Here is a 22,125-nt window from a genome sequence, read left to right on the forward strand (position 1 = left end):
TCGTTTGATTTGAAGCATCTCCAAATTCCAAGTAATCAAGCTACAAATTGCGACTTTTGCAACTTGAATAACGATCGCAACTTAAAAATTTATGTACGAAAATAAGAATAGTATGTACAAATACAGCAATGATCGAAGGTCACGATCATCGGTGAGAACCATTTTTTTTCATAGACAACCGTATGAGAAGACACGTGTAAAATAGCCATGATTGAAAAAAAAAGTACGTCATAAAAAGAAAACCACATCCATACTCTGAACCATCGCTTGTGTCGCCCTACTCGAATATGGCTCTACTCTCTCTCAAATATCCAAAACGATGCTGCATTGCCTTCCTACCTCTCCAATCTCTCTTAGACCACATGCCTAGCTCTCTCTCACACACACCTCACACCATAGGAGGAGCGGGGCGGCAAGAGATTGGGCGGTTGTAGTAACAAAGAGAGGCACAATGACGGGCATATCTCAATGGGTAGGTAGGCAAATGCGGTAATATGGAGCAGATATGTGCAATCAGATCCACTGTATGTGTATTTGTGCCATGACGGTGAGTTGGTTGGCCTCCTCTTCAATCTATCCCCGAGCATCATTTCGTCTAACTCATCCACAACAACAGTAGTCGAAGGGTTAGAATCAGGCTGGTTGAGTGATCGATGTCCTTTTCTCCATAACAACAAGGGTTCAACTTCCTCCATCCATCCTACGATGCAAGACCAAATCTTTCTAGATCAGGTGGGGTGGCGTCGTATGGGATACCAAATCTAGTCATGCTGGCGTGATAGGACAAAAGATTCGTCGGTTATGGTAGCAACACTCACTAAATGTAGTTGTGTGGAAGGGAGATGATGGTGGATCCAACAATAAACACAGTAAAAAGGTTGTTTCACACAACTTAGTTGAGTGCACAACAACTTTCTTCACATTAGCGGCCTCCTGAATATGTCAACCATGAGGTAATTCCCCATTTTGAGTCATTGTTCTCCATGAGGGAGACGAAGAGGTCAAGGGCTACATTTATGACCACCAACACAATGAGTGCGAGTTTCTAAAGCTACATGAATTTGAATTAAATTTGTGAATATTGATTATTATTTTTTAGAAATTGTTTGAACTCATGGATTTTCACTATTGTTTTCTAGAATTTCTGAACTCGTGGAATGACGTGGAATTTCTGGATCTGATATGAATTGGATATGGTCGAAGACATGAAGGCTTAATTTTGTAATTCTAATTTTGGTGTGTGTCCAAGATTCCTTAACCAATTGGTAAGCTTAGATGGTGTTTGGGATACGGGACTTATGTTTAGTCCCTTGTCCCATCTAATGTTTGGACGCTTATTATAAATAGTAAACGTAGACTATTAATAAAACACATCCATAATTTTGGACTAATTCGCGAGACGAATCTATTGAGCTTAATTAATCCATGATTAGCCTATGTGATGCTACAGTAAACATGCTCTAATTATGGATTAATTAGACTTAAAAAATTCGTCTCGCGGATTACCATTTATTTATAAAATTAGTTTTTTTATTAGTCTATATTTAATACTTTAAATTAGTGTCCAAACATATTATGTGACATGAGGCTAAAAAGTTTAGCCCCATCTAAACCCCCCTTAACATACTGACTCGTAAAAATCGATTTTCATAAAAAGGTTGTCTAAAGAGTATCGCAATTTAGCTGTCTAAGAAAAATAATTTGTAGTAGTGCATTTTTCTTTTAAAAAAAGAGAGAGAAAGTACAATCACAATTACAATTTAACTCCCACATAGCCATATGATCAGTTCGTACGTACTCAAAGGTACAAAATGTGAAACACAACTTCTCATGCAAGATCTTAGTATTTCTTATGCTTTTGTCACTTGTACAATCCAAGCTTTAAAGTAGAACTATCAAGTAAATCACTAGCAAAACAAAAGTTGAAAATATAAAGAAGAAAAAGGCAGAAAAGAGGAACATTCTTCTTTTCTTAACCACTCCCTCTTGCTCACACACACACACTAGGCACAGACTTTTCATCTTGTTCTATATTGTACCCAAAACTATAGCCCAAGAGAGTTAATTAAGCAATTAACCGTCGCACGTATATAGGTTTTCGCTAACATCGTACACGGCACAACACACACCACACATTCGATCAGGTTCCGATCGATCGGACGGCTCTGGTTGTGGCACGTCACGCTTTGGGCTTGTCGCGCGTGGTTTACGTGCACTTACCGAGCGGGCCGCCGCAGAGGCAGCTGTTGCTGGCGAACGACGCGGCGTCGAGGTGGTCGAACGGCGGGCCGGTGGGGATGGTGCCGCACAGCCGGTTGTGGCTGAGGTCGAGGTGGCCGACGTAAGCCGCCGCCGACAGCGACCGCGGCACGGTGCCGGTGAGCCGGTTCCGGGACAGGTCGAGCACCATGAAGTAGGACTGGGCGGTGAACACGTCGGGGATGGCGCCCTCGACGGCGTTCCGGCTCAGGTTCAGGATGCCCACCCCCTTGTTCTGGAGCAGGCTCGCCGGGATCCGGCCGGAGATCCGGTTGCTGCCGAGGTAGAGGGAGGTGAGCATGTGGGCGGAGCCGAGGTTGTCCGGGATCGCGCCGGTGAGCTGGTTCTCGGCGAGGTCGAGGTCGGCGAGCCGGGTCAGGGAGCCCACCGACGTCGGGATGGGCCCGGAGAGCTTGTTCCGGCCGAGCAGCGCGCGGCTGAGCATGGCGAGGCTGCCCACGTCGGCCGGGATCCGCCCGGTGAGCTGGTTGTTGGTGAGGTCGAGGTGCTTCAGCGACGCGAGGGAGGTGATGGAGCTCGGGATGGCGCCGGAGATGAGGTTGTCGGCGAGGTTGAGCACGGTGAGGCGGGAGAGGCTACCGATGGACTGCGGGATCTCGCCGGTGAGGCGGTTGCCGGGGAGCTCGAGGATGCGGAGGTAGGGGAGGGAGGTGGCGACGCAGGGCGGGATGGCCCCGGAGATCTGCTTCCAGTCGGCGAGGATGAGCGACGAGAGGCGGTCGAGCCGGCACACCGCGTCGGAGATGTAGCCGGACATGACGCCGGAGGCCGGGCGGCCGGCGGGGGCCATGACAGGGTCCTCGGCCTCGCCGCGGAGGGTGAGGTCGGCGACGCGGCCGGTGCTGGGGTCGCAGCTCACGCCGTACCAGTTGGTGCAGCACTCGCTGCCCGTCCACGACGAGAACACGCCGAGGTGCGCCTCCGACAGCGCCGCGCGGATCGCGAGCAGCGCGTCCCGGTCGGTCGCCGAGCACCCGGCGGCGGCGGAGGCGGACGCGAGCAAAGCAAGCGCGGCGAGCGCCAGGAGCGGCGCGGCCAGGCTTGGAGCGGGAGATGCCATGGTGTGCTCACTGTCACTGCAGAGTGGTGAGCTCGCAGAGCTTTAGTAGAGGGTGGCAGAGTGCTAAAATGACACTTTTACCCTTCGCCAAGCGCGTTCGTTAAGCATTCTTCTGTCTTTTTAGCTTAGCCCACAAAAGCTAGTGCCAAAAATCAGAGAATCTCTATAGACTATCGCCGATGGAGCTTTCATTCACGGTGCAAAAAATACCCATCTTATTTCCGTTCGTTCCAAAATAATTATTGTTTTTTTAGAATTCAAAATTTATTATACTAGGTACACCGCTCATTCAAGATTTTCTCTATTATAACCCGTATTTCACTCACTTCTAATTCTACAATATTTACTAAGTAGTATTATAGTCTTTTCATTTAGAACCATAGTAGATATTAAACCATCTAAAAAGCTATCTTCAATTTATAGATTTTTTAGTCTTTCTCCCGAAATAAGATCACTTTTTAGTTTTTTAATATAATATTTTGACTTTTCGTCTTATTTGAATTTTTTTGCGGTTAATATTTTTATTGTCACTAGATGATAAAATAGGAATAGTACTTTATGTGTGACTATTTTTTTAAGTTTTTTAATAAATTTTTCAAATAAGACGAACGGTTAAATATTGGACACGAAAAAACAAAAAATAAAATTATTAGAAAACAGAGATAGTATATAGGGGAGGGACTAATCAATAAGTCCCTCCACTTTAGTCCCTTTTAGCCCCTAAAATACCAAATATGAATGACTAAAAGAGACTAAAACTACATAGATCTATAAGTCCCTAGGAGAGGTGTTAAAAGGGACTAAAAGCCTACAGTACACATACTCTACTACTCTAGGCCTATATATATGTGTGTGCTATGTACTATTGAGTATGTCATTTAATAAGATTTTAGTCTCTTTTAGTCTCTCTAAATAAACAGGGTAGACTTATGTTTTAGTAAATTAGTTCTAGTACTTATGGAAACAAACACCAGCATAGTTTCTGACGATGATAAATGTGTATACTAATTTGGATTGATGCGTCATTTGACGAGGTGGGGACACGAGTCTCTGCACGGCACGTGCCGTGCCGGTGAAGGGCATATTACTAGCATTCAGGGAGCCTTTATTTTAGTGATATCTCTCTCCTCGCACCGATATTGCGTGCGCCAGACCCGACAGACAGCGGCTGCGTGCGCCCGCGTCACTCTGCTCGTTTCGCTCGCAGCGCGATATGATGGCGCGATCTGCCTCGCCTCGGACTGAACCGTATTCAATGCACGGGTGTGGGTGTGGGTGTGGATCGCGCTCTCGCAGCCATCGGTTTTTTCCCTTTTTTTTCCCCCCGATCGCAACCACGATGACCCTTCGTCGACGATGTGATGATGTGCGGAGTTATCCATCACGCATGAATCGAAATGATGGCAGGCTGGCCCGTGCCACCTCCAAGCGATTCCAATCTGGAGATCTGATAGGGGTTGGCTGGGACCAGAGAAGCTTCGCAGCCATTTAGCTCGAAAATACAAATTTTATTTATTCGGGAAGCGTACATATAAAAACAATAAAAAACAAGAATAATTAAGAAAAAATAATGCAGGACAAATAATACCATATATTTACTTAGTTACAAAGTGTGTTTGTCATTAAACCCTAAGAGCAGGTATAATGGTAAACTATAAAAGCATCCCAACAGCTCATTCATCCCATCTTTCATTTTAGATTCCATCCTAGAAATAGAGGATGAAGAGTAAAAGTTGAGCTCCAGCAGAACATTTATCTCATCATCTATTTTTGGATGTCATCCATATTAGGAGAGAGAAACTCTATATTTAGATGTTCTCTCTCCAATCCTCCAAATAGATATAGAGGATGCTATATATAGATGATCTGCTGGAGTACACAGGGATATGAATGATGAACGTGTTTTAGATGATCATCCAAATGAAGATATGGATGACTAAATTTAGATGAGCTGTTAGGAATGCTCTAAGTCAGCTATAAGCATATTTTAAGTAGATAAGGGAGTACAGAGAAGAGTAATGGACTACAAATTTATAGTCAGTTGCAGCACGGAGTTCGAGATACATGTATGTATGATGGGTAGAACCGGATATCAATTATGTAGTATATGTCTATAGGTAACTATTGTATAAATTAGCTATTAAATTGGCTATAGATGATTTAAAGCCAACAGTTGGCTATATTATTAAACTTGCTCTAAGGTGTAAGGTAGTGTTTGGTTGTAACATGGCGTTTCAAACATTAGTTGGATCGATTACTATGTTGGCGTAAAACAATGTATCGCTTTATTGGTTTTTTGCCGCCTTAACGCAGCGGCATCTATCCACTTGCGAAGGTTTGATAAAAGTTGTATGTGATTAACAACATAAACCTCCTCGATGGTGTCTTCTCCGTGCACATTAAGACATTTGCGAGGATAAATGTGACGTCAGACCTTATATTAGAACTCCAGATCGCCCGTCATTCTTATCGTGGCACAAAGTCGTGCTTTTACCTATTAAGGTAAGAGCAAAGAAGTGGTTAGCGAGAAAAGCCTTGGGTGTTGTAAACGTGGAGAAGTCCTAGTGTAGATGCGCTAGGATAGGGGAGTGACAGTGGCAGTGTTTATTGAAGCTATACGAGCTCACATCATTGAGATACGTATTAGTAAGGGCTCAAGCATATCGCTTTTCTAAGATGCTATTTGATAACATGGTATCCGATTCCAATCAACCTAAACTAAATAAATGTACTGGTTTCCATTTACACCGGTAACATGATTCAACCTAAAAATCAGCACAAGCAAACACCTTCTACTAGTATAAACTACTGCTGGGTCCAATTTAAAAATCTTAACTCTAGTACGTGACCAAGAAAAAAAAGGACATTTTTGACATTTTAAAACGGATAGTTGAAGTGGGCAAGCTTGTTCTGTCGCGTGACTCGTGTCCGACGAGAGAGAGCTATCCGCTGGCGGCAGAGTTATCATCGACTCTTATATGATCCACGTCAGCAATAAAAGTCTATTTAATAATGATATGTATAAAAATAAAGTTAGTTATAGTTCTTTTTATTAATGCAATAAAATGTTTTTTATTACGTTAGTTTCCTTTTATCCATCCTACATTTTTTTAATAAATGCTAAGAGTCGACTCTAAGCTATTGTTATGCATGACAATGTCTTTTTTCTCTCCTTCCCTCTTTTTCCTCCACGTCACTAAATTTGCTCGCGTGACGATTAAGAGAGTCAGTTAATATACACATTTGTACGCGCTCTAATACTAGCTACTTCTTTAGTTTTGTAACTCTTTTCGTTTTAAATAAGAATAAGTATAACTTTAAAACGTTAACTATTAATAACATTTAATATATATTTTTTAGAAATGGCTAATGACAACATCCGTAGAAGAGTCATCAAGTGTACTTAAAAATAATATTTATTTATTTATTAGTATATATTTTTAATAGAAAATCAGGATAAAATAGATTTATAACCCATTATCTTTATCTAAAACGAACATAATTACGAAGCTAAATAGCAATAAATTGATGCTGAGAGAGACGGAGACGCTTTGAGACAGGGACGTGCGTGATGCCGGGGCACGGGCACGTGCTGCCGTATTCCCGTCCCTGTGTGAGCGCATGGATGGTCGACGGACGTGGTACACGCCGGCGGAGATGACCGACCGGCCACCGCGCAACCGTGCACATGGATGGATAAATTGGATCATATGGGTGCCGATCACTTGCCGCATCCATCCATGGTTTTCGCTTTGCAGCACACATGGACGAGCGTGACCGCGCCGCTGGTTCTCGGACACGTGGCTGGTCTGCCGGATCCAAATTATGGAATTGGTGCTGTTTGGAAGGATAGGAAATCGAAAGCTGTTCGTAAATTACAAGCCATAAGTACACATGCTGTGTACAGTCGGAATAAGAATGATCAAATTAACCGACTGCCTAGCAGACTACTATGGAAATTGTAATCGGCATGCTTTAAGGATCCATTAGAGCAAGTTTAATAGTACAGCCAACTACTGGCTCCAATTCATCTATAACTAATCTAATAGCCAACTCATATAATAGTTATCTGCAAAATATATACCATCTCATATGTCATACACACATTGTGTATTGAAGTCCGTGCTGCAGCTGGCTATAAATTAGTACCATATTTCTCTTCTCTCTCCTTTCTTATCTACTTAAAATATGTTTATAGCTAGCTTATAGCCTGCTATTTTACCTGCTCTTAAGCACAAGTATTTTTTTCTCTCAAGAAGCGATGAGAAGGTCATAATGTCCTATGTCTAAAACAAATATCATAGACCCGTTTTGTAACATATGGAGAATTTAGATTTTTAAATCATCTGATATTTTTATATCTATTTAATTTTTATACATGCAATGGATTTATTATTGGAAAGTTAAAATTTTTATTTTAGAAATATTAGAAATAAAAAATGTTATATAAGTAGATTTTTATGGAAAACATATAGTTTAGTAGATGGTGGGGAACCATGTGGGGCTATGTTGTAATGGAAAAAGGAAACGGAAAATAGGTGGCGGTTAAAAAGTTTTGGGGATGGTGTTAATAATTGACCTGTGATTGACCACGGCACATGCAAAGATGCAACTAGCCAACAACGTCAATGCGGCGTTGGACCGGGGTCATGCAGACAAGGGTCATGGGGAACCGGGCAGCACAGCTGGACCGGTGGGCCCGGCACTCATGATCCCGCGCAAGGTTCGGCACCTAAACTAGGAACCAGATTAAATCAAGTCGGGGGATTAATCAATCGGGATTAATAATATAGTCATCCCATGCAGACAGAAGGCAGGGCACGTCCCTGTCTTGACTCGTACATTATTAATTCATCCCTAACGCACTACTGCACTGTGTTCTTTCGTCGATAAAAGATGAAAGAGTTTTTTTTAAAAAAAATTAAGTTATTTATTACTCTATAAGAATAAAAATAAATGTAAAATGAGATTATTTAGAAACCTAAAAACCTATATTGCGTGTGTGCAAAGGCTTTAAAAAGGTAAAGAGAAGTATGTGCGTCAGCCTTCGCTGCCGTTCCTTTAAAAAAATGTCTATCTGATTTACTGGATTTGGAAAGAAAATCGAAGGAATAGAACTGTCTTCTATAAAGGTTTTATAAAATTTGTGTGTTCCAAAAGAGGTGTTTTTCCGTTGAGCGGCACATTTTTCGGACCCCTAAGCTACGTAATTTCCACAAAGAAACTTTTTATTTATGAGTTTCCTATAAAACAATTTTAAATATATTTTTAGCATTAGAAGAACTATTATATTTATTTGTACCCTAAAACAACTACTGCATAATCTTTTAGCCCTTGATAATTTAATTTGTGAGTGAAGGAACTACGAGCTTTTCGTTTTCAAAGGTGGGCTAACTATCCAAATTTCGAATGGGCTGGACGGATAGACAAGTACCATCAAAGTTCACCATGAATCTGGATCTGGGGTTCGTGCATATCCGCCACTCCATAAGTTTGATGATTGCTGACAGTATGTTTGATTGCTCACAGTCAGAGACATGTCCTAATCGTGAAAAGCACTGCTACTCCCTCAACTCCCTGAGGATGTACTTGGTTGTGGACTGATTGGATGAGTTAGAGTCATTATAGGATTATCAGATAGGTTAATTTTATTTTGTATGTTTGGTTGGAGGAAATAATTGACCTATATTTTTTGTTAGGTGAAAGACATAAATAAGGAGTAGGATGGACGACGTTTGTCATGAGGCCACCGCAAGTTAGAAAGGAGTGGGCGCGGTGACAATGAGACCACTTGCACTTAGGGGGAAAGGCATATCCACAAAGAGACAGTCGAGCCACGTCATGACGTCGGCAAGCCACTTCCCCACCACATGCTTCCGTATGATCTTACCGCTCGTTCAAAACCCATCAGCACTGACATCGCGCAGTTCTATCCGAGTGGGTTGTTGGGTCCAGCCAATTTTGACTGACGAACTGAAACAAGATCTAGAAGAAATATTTTTCTCTTCGATTCAACCAATACTACCTATTCACGAACCAAACAACCTTAAGAATAAGATTGACTCCGTGCCAACCAGACTCAACCCTAGAACCGAACACACCTTAACAGTGGCGCACACATGCATAAGGCCCTTCCCAGCCCAAACCGAAGAGGGCCCATCAAGTGGTTAAACATATGGGCTTCAAAAGATCAGGCCTATACAGAGCCCAATTCGGGCCCGGTAGGCCCATCAAGCAAGCAAAGCCCACCCCACCATCCCCGTGCCTCTTGTCGTGTTAGTTCCGGAATCCTCTCGACCGTCGGGAACTTGAGTCCCCCGCAGCCCCGCTTCCAATGGCTTCGCTTCCCTTCCCTCGCGATCGCGATCGCGAGATCGTTTCCTTCCTTCCTTCCTCCTCCTCCCGCGGCGAAGCGAAGCCGGCCCACGCGCGCGTCCCGACGGAGCACTTCTCCTTTCGCCTCTCCTCCACTCCTACTCGCCTCGCCACGCAAGGAAAGGGCAAGGCGGGGAAGAGAATCTTATAGACCACCGGTTGGCGTCTCCTCTTCTTGCAAGCACTGGCGATTTCTTCTTTCTTCTTCTTCTACTTCGCTGGATTTGGTCGAGTTCGTGCGCTGGTATGTGTATCTGATTTTCTCGTCTGCACAAAGGTTTGTGTTATGCGCTAGTGAACGTGTGGCGTGCCGCCGTCAGCCCGTCATTGAGAGATTGTGCTGAGAATTTGGTGCCGGTAGGATGGTGCGCAGCATTTGTGATAATTTTGATGTTTCGTATGCTTTTTTAGGGTCGAAAATAGGTGCTTTGGATGATTGTAAATGCTTTTGTTATTTTCATGTTTCGTCGAAATATATGCTCCGTATTATGAAATCCATACTTGCATTGTCCCTAAAGGACATACGGAGTAACAAGCAAAGGGTGCTAGGTTTTTGCATTGTTTATCAGGTAGCTTGAAACTAACAGAATAATTAATTCTTCAGCCAAGTCATGTAGTAGTAGCTCACAACTTTATTCCTCTCGGTTGTCTGCCCTGTTATTTCAAAAAAAAAAAAAAGAATATATGTGGATTGGAGTTATTATTTCACTTATAGTAAGCATAAGTGAAACGAACATATTAGCAATTAAAAAGTAAGTTTTGGGTAAAACTTTACATATGCTTTCTTATCGTTAAAAACAAGTGTTGTAAAATAAACTACGATGAAAAATCCCTAAAATCAACTTCAAAATTAAGCTCTAAAATTCAAATTTGGCGTATGATTATTTAAAGTTGTCAAAAGATGAGGTCCAGTTCTTTTGGGAACAAAATTGTGGTGGTGCTGATGTTGTACTTGATTGATCTACATTAGTTGGATTCTGTCCTGTGCTCTTATATTAATACTAGAATAATGTCACCATGTTGCATGAGTTTTAACATTTAATTTGGCCACTCAAACACAGGTGATATTGCTTCAACTGGATGCGGCTCTACTCATATATAGTCAATTTGCGGCGATCTTCTAAACGAATCATGTATTCCCAATCTAGCCAGTTTCATGGAGGATTAACACAGGGTTTAGCACTACGGAAGTGTTCACAGTCACAGTCACCGAGTTATCATGTGAAGCTGGGTCCTGTCGATTGTTTTGTTAATAGGAATATCAAATCTTCTGAGCGGCCTAGTCTGAGGTACTTTGCCAGCTTAGTGGGTCGGCAATTCCGTTGTGGACTGTCAGGCAGAGAGGGTAGTTTAAATATGAAGATGGACATGCATTCACGCGACAAATTTTCTAGTATGAACTGGAATTGGAGAGGTTTGCACCATAAAATTGGAGGTACAGCTGGTGGACTTTTCTTAGGTTTTGCAGTTTCTGGAATAGCAAACAATGAGGTTCCTGTGGAGATAAGCATAAGTGATTCAGCAGCATCTTCCAGTTCAACTCATGGGAAGGAAGTCTATACGGATTATTCAGTAACAGGTGAGTATTCACTTGTTAGGTTTAGCTATTTTGCTTGGGTTAATTTGGAACTTGGGAATGGTCAAAGCATAACATCTAGCTGATAAACATGTTTACAAAATTCCTAGGGATTGCTGGAGATGGAAGATGTTTGTTCCGCTCATTGATTCATGGGGCATGTTTTAGGGCAGGAAGATCCATACCTAATGAAGATCTTCAGAGAAAACTAGCTGACGAATTGAGGGCAATGGTATAGCTTGCTTCCTATTTATAGTCATACTTTGATTATTTGTCTTGTTGCCATTCAGAAAGCTCAGGTATAATTTCATTGTTTTTAGGTTGCTGATGAATTTATTAAGAGACGGGAAGAATCGGAATGGTTAGTTGATAACCTTCCTCATCATCTTTTATGTTGCTGTAAGTTGTCATCACTTGTATCCCTGTGACTTCTGTGTTTTGATGTAATACCGAATTGCAGGTTTGTTGAGGGAGATTTCGATACATATGTGTCCCACATTAGGCATCCACATGTGTGGGGCGGTGAGCCAGAATTGTTGATGGCATCACATGTTCTTGAGTAAGTAATGCTGTAATAGGGTCTGTTGCATCCTAATTGCTTTGATTTAAAAGCGGGAAAAAGGTGATATATAATCATGTAAAAAACATTTTAGGCCCTAAATTCCAATAACGTCACCATGAAACATGATGGATTGGATATTTTTAATTGAATTGATTAAATTTAGGATGGTTGGGTTTTAAAAAATCAGACAGCTAAAAAGAATCAAACCCATATTGGTGGAGCGAAAACGTGGCTATGAGATATTCAAGCAGCATAGACTCATGAGCTGTCTGCAGCTGTGGTCTTATGGAGTACTAGAGAACTAACATCATTTTCTGTTCTCAGGATGCCAATAACGGTTTACATGCATGATGATGATGCCGGTGGTTTAATAGCAATTGCTGAATATGGCCAACAGTATGGGGAAGAAGATCCAATCCAAGTTCTATATGATGGTTTTGGTCATTATGATGCTCTACAAATTCCAGCAAAAGGGGCTCCCAGTACATGATCTATGATTTTTTGGAGTTCAATGTTCAAATGGTAGGTTTTGGTTTAACCCATTTTCCTTTCTTTCCATGCATATACAAGTATCGGAGTACTGACAGTTGACAATCTTGCGCTAGTGTGAATGTGGAGGATCTGTGATCTGCAAACTGACACTGCCTATCTTGTTAAAAGCAGAAGAATCGACCCCCCTGATTAAGCTTGTCGTGGCCCTTTATTGTTCGAATGGCTCTGTGGTCAGGCTTCATGAACGGACGGAGATGGCAACAGATGACAAAGGCATATGTTTCTGAATGTGAAACTGCTGAAAGAACCTAAATTGAAACCTTTCTGCACTAATGCTTCTGATGAAACGTCAGACAAGGCAGCATAGGCATACTTACGGGTGACCGAATCCTGTTTGACAGTTGTTCATTGCACTGACTGCAGGCAACTAGGTACCTTTAAGAGTTTAAGCCTGTAAACTATAGCGATATCCTGCTTACTGACTTTATTCATGCTTTGTGAATAAAAATGGTAGGATATGATGTTTTCTTCCTGCCAAATGCCAGTGGCCACGGGGGTCTCCTGATGCAAAGCTTTGGTGCCAATCGTTTTGTTCAGACGTTCTGTTTCGTTGTTTCATGCGTCTTACTCGATCTGAACCTGAGCTAATGAATTCACTAATACTCTATTGGTTTTACTTACTTGACGCTGTTAATTTTAGGATCTCTTCATTTTATTTAAAACTTTTGTACAAATATAGTAATTATAAGTCATATCTAAAGTTTCTTTAGTAAAATCAAATCATAATAAAATAAATAATGATCATATATCTTTAAATAAGACATGATTTTCAAAAATAGAACTGTGGTAAATAAAATATGCAGAGGGATTAATAATTTAATATCCAATGGAGGAGAGGGCGTTGTGCTGCTGCTCAGTAGTTCGCCGCTTCTGCAGCTTCATTCTAATATAAAAAGATTTTTTTTGCCCTGGGCCACTGGGCCGACTCATCAGGCCGGCGGGCTCAAATCGCACGAGCCCATCAGACAGAAAGAATGACTAACTTGCCACTCGTCTCGCTCCTCCGAACTGTTATGTGAGTTAATGTCCTTTCTAATCGGTGGAGATAATACTCCATATTTTATGAGCCACGCGTTTAGAAGCACGCGATCCATCAAAACCCGAAGAAGAAATGTGGCCCGCTGCGAATTCCATTGGGGAGAGACCGAGAGATTTGAATTCTGTTCGGTAAAGTTTGCCCTAATTTTAAGAGCATTTTTCCTGAACTTAACTCACTAACATTTAGTCTCATAATTATATCAAAACTACATATACTTAGTGAGTTACTATTTATTAGGCACACGGACCGAGCTGACTCGTTAGCCATCCTGAAGCTCACCATTGGTAATACTCAATCACCTCGAGCTCAATCCCGTGCATAGCAATCGCTTCCTTTTGCCTTTACCCTCGGACGGCAGAGGATCCGGATTTGCAGAACAAGAAATCGTTTTCACTGTTTCAGTTGGAATGCCCCCAGTAAATCAATCTCCTGAAGGGCTAACCAGAACACAAGAAGTTAATTCCACGGGTTTACTTTTGCACTTCAACGGTACGGCTCGGGATCTTCACCATCCGAAATCACCGTTCCGTTCCGTTGTCCTTGAAAGCCCGAGTAGTTGTCCTCGTCCCGTTGTCCGTCAAGGGACCTTCCGCGTGGTGCACTGCGGGCCCCATAAAACATTTTTTCTGGGCCCACCTACACTTTCGGGGTAGATAATAAAATTACTACCAATTTAACTTGTCCTACCAAATTTACTATCAATTATTTTTTTCCGTCTTTATTTCTATAGCCAAATACATATATCTTATATATTTAAAATTAATTTTTACTTGTAAATATACAGTACAATAAGACACCAGTTTTGGGTGCTGACATTAGAGCATCTTCAAGATACTATCAATTTAACTTGTCATATCAAATTTTACCAATTATGTTAAAAAGTTGTTATTTACATGGCTAAACATGGCTCTTCAATGACCAAATCCAAACAGTTATCCTTCCACGTAGCAGGATTAGTATTTGTGAATTTCACATGATTAGTCACAGAGTCATCCTTTCGGCCATGAGGATCTAGAGAGTAGGAATGGAGAGTCTGCTACAGTACACATTAATTTAAATATATAGTTTTTAAATATAAATAAATAAATTAAAATAAAAAAAATCAAATTTAGTCATTCTCTCAAAAGACGCTTTAAGGATATTCCCAACCCCATAACACTAGACGTAGTTTCCATAAACTTCACATCATTAAAAAATTAGTACTAGACACTACACTTCCAATATAAATACCACTATTCTATACTTTAATTTAATGCTACTTATCTTACATGATATCTTGAATGTTGTGTAGAAACCATGTCTCATGCAAGACATGGTTTTATTTTTTTCTTATTTATTCACTTGCCATATCATTTTTCATCCCTTATGTCAACTTAATTAATGTTAGAAACAATATCCTAGTCATTGGGTTGGAAATACTCTAACAACAAATCGGAGCTCAAACCACCAAAATGGTTTGGGACTAGTAGGCGACAAAGCCCCCTGCCTTCCTTGTGAGGCGAGCCGGCGGCAGCGCCGGTGCGCGCTGCCCCAACCCCACCCCACCCCGCTTCTCTTCTGGCCGCTACCGCTGTCGTCGCGTTACCACGCCGCCTTTCCCGATGATGCCGAATCCATCTCCACACATTCGCACGCAGACGCAGGCCCGGCCTCCGTGCACCGCAACAACACACACAACACGAACAGTAGCAGCTTCTACGAATCCTTTATTACTGGGAAAAAAAAAATGATGCAGATCTGAAGGCCAAGCAGCTACCACTGCTGCAAATTTCAAAACACGTAGAAAAAGGATAATGGTACTAACTACCTGTACTAGTACTGTGCGCATGTGCCGAACTGCTGCTGAGCGATTGTTTAGGGGTTCCGTGGAAAAGATACCCTATTTAGCGATTGTTTGAAAAAACTATATATCCGTAAATAAAAAAAATCTATAAATAAAAATTTTATAAGCCAATGCTAGAAAATAAAATTCGGCGTAAAACCTTAAAATCAACTCTAAATTAACATATAAAAATTTAATTTTTGACTTATAAGTATAGTCAAAAGCGAAAAGAGGCAGTTATAAAGTAGGAGGTCTGACACGGCGGGCCCACCCCACAGTGGCACGAGCACACGTCCGAGTGTCTGACTCTCTCGCTGCAACAAGTACTACTACTTACTAACCAGTTTATTAATCATGGGGATTAACTATAATCCTTGAGATTTCCCCACATGCAGAGGGAGACACACACGCTTAATTACTTTAGCAAAAGTCGCACCCCAAAGCCGTCGAATCCACCATTCCACCTCACCCCCTCCTCCAGCGCTGTTCCCCGTGCGCCACTGCGTTCAAATCCACGTACCCAAAATACCCCTCCCGTTTCACATAAATCACGACGCCGACCCACGCCGCCACCTACCCTCGTGGTGGGTATTTACGTCATTTCGTGCCTAAATCTCACTCCCTAAACCCACCTCACCACTCCTCCGGTTGTCCTCTTCTTCTTGCCTCTTCTCTGTGCAGGCTGCGATGGCTGTGGCAGTGCTGTAAATTGGTCGCGGTGGTGGTGGTGTAGGCGGCGGGGGGCGGGCATTGCCGTCGTCGCGATGGCGGGAGCTGCGCGGGTGGTGGTGGTGGTGTTGTTGGTGGTGATGGCTGTGGAGGTGGCGGCGCTGAACACGGACGGGCTGGCGCTTCTTGCGCTCAAGTTCGCGGTGTCGGAGGATCCCGGTGGCGCGCTCTCGACGTGGAGGGACGCCGACAACGACCCCTGCGGCTGGTCCGGCGTCACCTGCGTCGACGGCGGCGGGGGCAGGGTGGCCGGGGTTGAGCTCGCCAACTTCTCGCTCGCGGGGTACCTCCCCTCGGAGCTGTCGCTGCTTTCCGAGCTGGTGACGCTCTCGCTGCCCTACAACCAGCTCGCCGGCCAGATCCCGGTCGCCATCACGGCGCTGCAGAAGCTCGCGGCGCTTGACCTGGCGCACAACCTCCTGTCCGGCCAGATTCCGGCGGGGGTTGGGAGGCTCGTGTCGCTGTCCCGGCTGGATTTGTCCTCCAACCAGCTCAACGGGTCGCTGCCTCCGGCAATCGCCGGGCTGCCTCGTCTCTCTGGGGTGCTCAACTTGAGCTACAACCATTTCACCGGCGGGATCCCGCCGGAGTTCGGCGGCATTCCGGTGGCGGTGAGCCTGGACCTCCGGGGGAACGACCTCGCCGGCGAGATCCCGCAGGTGGGCTCCCTCGTCAACCAGGGCCCCACCGCCTTCGACGACAACCCACGGCTCTGCGGCTTTCCGCTCAAGGTGGAGTGCGCCGGGGAGAAGGAAGATCCAAGAATCCCCGAGGCGAACGGCGGCATCAACCCTGGTGCGGCTGCGGCGGTGGGGAGGCCGCCGAAGCGCCGGTCGTCGCCGACGGTGCCCATTCTTGCTGCCATTGTGGTGGTTGCCATCGTCGCCGGGATAATCCTGCAGTGGCAGTGCCGCCGGCGGTGCGCAGCGACGGCGAGGGACGAGGAGAAGGAGTCGACGAAGGATAAGAGCGGCGCGGTGACGCTGGCCAGCAGCGAGGAGCGGCGCAGCGGCGGAGAGGAGGGGGAGGTGTTCGTGGCGGTGGACGACGGGTTCGGGATGGAGCTGGAGGAGCTGCTGCGCGCGTCGGCGTACGTCGTCGGGAAGAGCCGCGGCGGCATCGTGTACAGGGTCGTCCCGGGCCGCGGCCCCGCCGTTGCCGTCCGCCGCCTCAGCGAGCCCGACGACGGCGACAGCGGCTCCGACTCCGGGTGGCGCCGGCGCCGCGCGTTCGAGACGGAGGCCGCTGCCATCGGCCGCGCGCGCCACCCCAACGTCGCCCGCCTCCGCGCCTACTACTACGCGCCCGACGAGAAGCTTCTCATCTACGACTACCTCTCCAATGGCTCCCTCCACTCCGCTCTCCACGGTGACGCGACGACGAATCTGTTCTAGCAAACTCCCATTGGGCTCGATCCGGAGCTAACGCCGTGTTCTTTGCTCCAGGTGGCCCGACGGCGTCGCCGACGCCATTGCCGTGGTCGATGAGGCTGTCCGTCGTGCAGGGCGCGGCGAGGGGGCTGGCATACCTGCACGAGTGCAGCCCTCGCCGGTACGTCCACGGCTGCGTCAAGTCATCCAAGATCCTCCTCGACGACGAGCTCCGCCCCCACGTCTCCGGCTTCGGCCTCGCCCGCCTGGTCGCCGGCACGCACAAGAATGCGCAGTCCAAGAAGCTCGGCGCCGCGGCGTGCGCGCTGCGCAGCGGCGCCCTGTCGGCGCTGGCGTACGTGGCGCCGGAGCTCCGCACGCCCGGCGGCGCGGCGGCCGCGGCGACGCAGAAGGGCGACGTGTTCGCGTTCGGCGTCGTGCTGCTGGAGGCGGTGACCGGGCGCGAGCCGACGGAAGGGGAGGGCGGGCTGGAGCTGGAGACGTGGGTGCGCCGCGCCTTCAAGGAAGAGCGGCCGCTCTCGGAGGTCGTCGACCCCACGCTGCTCGGCGAGGTGCACGCCAAGAAGCAGGTGCTCGCCGTGTTCCATGTCGCCCTCGGCTGCACCGAGCCCGACGCCGAGCTGCGCCCCCGCATGCGCGCCGTCGCCGAGAGCCTCGACCGGATCGGCTAATCCGGCCATCTTCCACCACATCCGCCATTGCTATCCTCTCCATCCTAATCGCGCAGTCCAACAAGCTAAAAAGCTCTTCCATTTCCAGTAACCATGATTAGCTCACAAGAACATCAAATTCTGTAGATTAGACATGGCGGCAAAAGAAGCTAAAGAATCCTCAGAATCATTCGCCGATGTGCTCCCAGTAGGCAGCAGTAGAAGTGACACTGTTCTTTAGCTGCATCATCAGCTGCAAGTCTGCAACCTCTGCAGAAGTGTAATTGATGATCCCTTCCAAACAATTGTATCTGCCTTAATTTTCTTTTCCTCCTGTGTTTTGGCATCATGGCATTGTCCTGTTCATGCTTTTGTAGTGTAAAAATCTCTGGCTTTCTTGGGGTCACACAGCTCACGAAACTTTGGAGCACAATAGCACAATGGTGTCATCTTCAGCTTTGGCACAGTTGACTCTGGAAAGATGCGAAAATGACACAGGGAGAGCTTTGCATCCATCTGGTCAGGGATGTTGTCTTTTGGCCTGTGCATCTGTGCATGCATAACAGACAGCAGCACGCAGTGGTTATCGCTAGGATAGATTGAACTCGGTTTAGTCCAAATCCAGCTTAGTACTACATGTTGCTATGATGGCAAAAGCACACTTTTGTTAACAATGACAAGCCTGGGATCCTTGTTGAGAATAATATGCATCAGGATGGATTTATCTATCATTGGAGCCATCATGTACATCGGCAGGATCCAATGTTGAGCCGAAATGCCCAATAATTGGAGGCATCGACCCAATCAAGTTTGTCACGTACTCAACTTAGGTTGGATCTTCACATTGTAGTCATCTCAAATTTTGTGATAAAGGTGAATGCTAATGGAAACTAACTTCTTTCAGAAAAAAAAGGACTACTGGGTATTTACCTATTTGCCACTTTTAGGGACATGTTGATCTTTACGTGTATGACATGTGGATGATAAATCTATTATCACTAGACGTAAGAGACGGGTGACAAAAAGTTAATTAATCCAAAATTCCAACTTAATCATTCCACTAGCTAAAATATCCATTTCTGGTTCATTCGTCATTGAAGCACCGCAGAAGATGGAAAATATTGTACAAATACAACACTAAGCCGTTGTTTTAAGTTAGACCAACAACCATAACGTTGCCAGATAAGAGTGACAAATTGCTGATGAACCAGGCATTTATAGAGTCCAGGCCAATCAGACACCCAATAAAATTCACGGTTGAGATGGGGTCTAGTAGTATCTCAGTTGGCTCGTGAGCAGACAGAAGTTTTAAATAGCAGTGAAGTTCTTCACCAACCTTCGTCACCAGATTTAACAGAAACGAAACATCTGTGCATATGCAAATGCAAATCGACAAACTTATCGTTTCAGTACAAGCGCACAGCTCAGTGTGGGACAAGTCAGAGGAGGCCTCATATTATCAATACTACTGCAGTAGTACATAATTACCTTCTGACTGCAGCTAGTATATGAAACTAATGGCATGGTACTTTGACCACATCAGGGGTCCTGTGCACATTTTGAAATGGCATGCAAAACAAATAATTACTCGACAATGAACAGATTGAATTTTCAAGAGAATCCCATGATATCCTCCTGCTCAAAATGAAATGTTCGTAAGTAAAAGCACATGGTATAGGATCTGAGGGATTGAATTCAGGAGCAACAGTGTGTCAACTCTTGTGAGTGTACCACGAAGTGTTTTCACGCATAAATGTCCTCAGCTGGGAATAGTCCTTGTGCTTCTTCCGGGAGCTCCGGCTGATAGTTGAGCTGTTCATAATTGAGTTGTCTGGCTGCCTCGTACAGTGCTACTCCAACGCTAACAGAAAGATTTAGGCACCGGACATAGGTTTCCACCATTGGAATTCGTATAGTTCCACCACCTATGCCTTCTCTACAGCAGTCCTCAAGGGCAGATTGTGGTAAACCTTTCGTCTCAGAGCCAAATACTAACCAGTCCCCAGGCTTATACGAGAAATCCTAAACCAAAAGATGGATAAAGTAATCAAACAATCTTGATAAACAAATCGAAGAATCTGCCTTACATATCACTTTGCATTTGTATATTTATCTGGTTTCTAGATATTAAGTCCAATTGCTCGTACAGAAATGCCTGTTTGTGATATCAATCATGTAAGAAAATCATTGCAAATATAACAGTCTAACAGTTGGTACCAAACTACTGAAAAGACATTGTCTATTTAACTGAGTAGTTCAATATATTAGTTAATATTTGACAAAATGCAACTAAGTTCCCAAGGATTTACTTTTAATCAAAGATACATGATTAGTGAAGTTACTCACTGAATGAATGCTTGTGCCTCTTTTAGTAAATGCCAGTAACCTTTTTTCTCCATCCTGATGTACAAAAAAAACACTGGTTCAAGATTCATGCATAGTTGATAACTACATTGCTGCACCATTACAAGAGTAAAAAGGGTGCACCTGCTTCATGAAATAATCTTGGAACTCTTCCCAGGAATCATGAATCTTGACAACAACATAACTTAGTAGAAATAGTCAAGGTTGACTAGCACTCAAACTAAAGATGAAAACGATACATGAATGCACCATTAGGATAAAGCATATAAAAGTATCGTTTAGGTAAAATGCATAAAACAATAGGATACGGCCAATAATCCAATCCAGCGCGCTTCAGCTTCGTGTCATCTACCTTAAAGCCTAATGGCTGGAAAAATTTCCAAAAATAAAATTTCCAGATCACATATAGTACCCGATGAATAACAGTACAAGGAAAAGGACGAGAAACAATTCAATGTTCTATCAATAAACACTAACCTTACCCCGACAAGATGCAGCCCAACAGCTGACGCTGCACATGTCCTTGCAATCGATCCAGTGTTTCCTGGGATCTATGAAGTACATTTATAATTCAGTGACAACCAGCGACTCTTTAAGTCTCATATCTATTTTTCCACATTGCAGAACATAAAGTTCAGGCAGGATGCTTTAAAAACACTTCTCCAACCATTTTCCTTAGTAATCACCGGAACAACGGCAATGTACTACACTGATGCAACTTTTTCACCGGGCCTACACTGATATAACTTACATTCCTAAGCCAAATGTTCAAACATAGTCCTTCCATCCCAAAATAACTTCATTTTGCACTCATCACACATATACCTATACGAAAGCTCCAAGAATAGAATACCATCGCTTTATCAAATCTCCATACAATTATCTTCTACTTTATCTATTTTCAATGCACTTATTTCTTACATTCACAAACTACAAAATGCAATGATTAGTCAGAAATGAACTTATTTTGAGACAAGATAAAATGGACAAAATTAATCTTATTTTGGGACGGAGGTAGTATATGAATGGCTGCAATTCCGGAGTCATAATCACAAACAACAGTAGGCAAACGCCGAATTACATTTTTCACCAATGCAGCATCGATCGAACACTCAACACTGACGAGAAGGAGTTGTAAACCGAGCAGTTACTAATTACCAGAGGGGAGACCAGCACCACATGAAGCATCCTCTTGGCCCGCGCGACCTCCGCGCCGCTCCCGACGGGTCCGGCGACAGCGGCGGCGGCTCCGTTACCGCTCGTAGCAACTGGGACACAACACACAAGGAGGAGGAAACGTAAGACCATGGGGGGGGGGGGGGCGGGGGGGGGGCAGCCAGCCACGGGAGGCAAAACCGGAGAAAGGGTTGGAGACGCACGGGAGCAGAAGGCCGAGGCCCCCGCGAGGCGCGGGCGGCGGGGGAGCCGGCCGCCGCCGCCGTGCGCGGCGGGGAACGGTCCCCGGTGGCCGCGGGCGCGGCAGAGGCCGAGGGCGCGCAGCCGTAAGCCAGCCTCCATTTCTCCCGCGGCGGCGACGGCGGCGGTGGCGGCGGCGTCCTCCGGGATAAGGTCCAGAGGCTCCAATGGGGGAGGGGAGGGTCGACGATGTATTGTAGTGGGCCAAATGGTTCAAAGTTTTCATGGATTGGAATTACATTATGGGCCTCTTTTCTGATGGTTTATGGGCCTTGCTTTTCTATTGGGCCAGGATTTCATGTCCAGTTT

General features: G+C 44.9%; 4 protein-coding genes across 7 annotated transcripts; 2 read left to right on the forward strand and 2 right to left on the reverse strand.

Annotated features, from left to right (window-relative positions):
• Positions 1–1,814: 1,814 nt before the first annotated feature.
• LOC102714118 (DNA damage-repair/toleration protein DRT100-like) lies at positions 1,815–3,342 on the reverse strand. The gene has a single exon (XM_006660197.3). It carries the CDS (start codon positions 3,338–3,340, stop codon positions 2,207–2,209), a length of 1,134 nt encoding a protein of 377 aa, XP_006660260.2. The 5' UTR covers positions 3,341–3,342; the 3' UTR covers positions 1,815–2,206.
• Positions 3,343–9,672: 6,330 nt separating this feature from the next.
• Positions 9,673–12,996, forward strand: LOC102707990 (OVARIAN TUMOR DOMAIN-containing deubiquitinating enzyme 4-like). 3 transcript variants are annotated; one of them, XM_015840359.1, is made up of 7 exons: positions 9,673–9,959; positions 10,777–11,294; positions 11,402–11,523; positions 11,612–11,652; positions 11,752–11,850; positions 12,178–12,375; positions 12,459–12,996. In XM_015840359.1, exons 2-6 carry the CDS (start codon positions 10,796–10,798, stop codon positions 12,341–12,343), a joined length of 927 nt encoding a protein of 308 aa, XP_015695845.1. In that variant the 5' UTR covers positions 9,673–9,959; positions 10,777–10,795; the 3' UTR covers positions 12,344–12,375; positions 12,459–12,996. The 3 variants fall into 3 exon arrangements, with proteins under 3 accessions (XP_015695845.1, XP_015695847.1, XP_006659568.1); XM_015840361.1 differs by having other exon boundaries at positions 12,514–12,996; XM_006659505.2 differs by having other exon boundaries at positions 12,517–12,996.
• Positions 12,997–15,913: 2,917 nt separating this feature from the next.
• On the forward strand, positions 15,914–18,198 carry LOC102714397 (receptor protein kinase-like protein ZAR1; the record flags this gene model as incomplete). The annotated part of the gene is made up of 2 exons (XM_040527178.1): positions 15,914–17,363; positions 17,441–18,198. Coding segments are annotated over 2 exons (2,067 nt in total), but the record flags the coding sequence as incomplete, so codon positions are not given.
• A 1,099-nt stretch (positions 18,199–19,297) lies between these two features.
• Positions 19,298–21,918, reverse strand: LOC102708271 (putative tRNA (cytidine(34)-2'-O)-methyltransferase). Of its 2 annotated transcripts, XM_040526923.1 has the most exons (8): positions 21,780–21,918; positions 21,559–21,668; positions 20,883–20,951; positions 20,709–20,767; positions 20,524–20,584; positions 20,383–20,436; positions 19,768–20,058; positions 19,298–19,671 (listed from the first exon to the last, which is right to left on the reverse strand). In XM_040526923.1, exons 1-7 carry the CDS (start codon positions 21,916–21,918, stop codon positions 19,780–19,782), a joined length of 771 nt encoding a protein of 256 aa, XP_040382857.1. In that variant the 3' UTR covers positions 19,298–19,671; positions 19,768–19,779. The 2 variants fall into 2 exon arrangements, with proteins under 2 accessions (XP_040382857.1, XP_040382856.1); XM_040526922.1 differs by having other exon boundaries at positions 19,302–20,058.
• Between the last annotated feature and the right edge of the window lie 207 nt (positions 21,919–22,125).

This window comes from Oryza brachyantha, chromosome 8 (assembly GCF_000231095.2).
Source record: "Oryza brachyantha chromosome 8, ObraRS2, whole genome shotgun sequence".
NCBI lineage: Eukaryota > Viridiplantae > Streptophyta > Magnoliopsida > Poales > Poaceae > Oryza > Oryza brachyantha.

Bases quoted from the DNA above. Each gene is read 5' to 3' on its own strand.
- LOC102707990 (XM_015840359.1), top strand. From the start codon at position 10,796: ATGCGGCTCTACTCATATATAGTCAATTTGCGGCGATCTTCTAAACGA. The intron at 11,524-11,611 runs GTATAGCTTGCT...CATTGTTTTTAG, and splicing joins CTGACGAATTGAGGGCAATG to GTTGCTGATGAATTTATTAA. The intron at 11,851-12,177 runs GTAAGTAATGCT...TTCTGTTCTCAG, and splicing joins ATGGCATCACATGTTCTTGA to GATGCCAATAACGGTTTACA.
- LOC102708271 (XM_040526923.1), bottom strand. From the start codon at position 21,918: ATGGAGGCTGGCTTACGGCTGCGCGCCCTCGGCCTCTGCCGCGCCCGC. The intron at 21,669-21,779 runs GTGCGTCTCCAA...GTTGTGTCCCAG, and splicing joins GGCCTCGGCCTTCTGCTCCC to TTGCTACGAGCGGTAACGGA. The intron at 20,437-20,523 runs GTGCACCCTTTT...TTTGTACATCAG, and splicing joins AAGATTATTTCATGAAGCAG to GATGGAGAAAAAAGGTTACT.
- LOC102714118 (XM_006660197.3), bottom strand. From the start codon at position 3,340: ATGGCATCTCCCGCTCCAAGCCTGGCCGCGCCGCTCCTGGCGCTCGCC.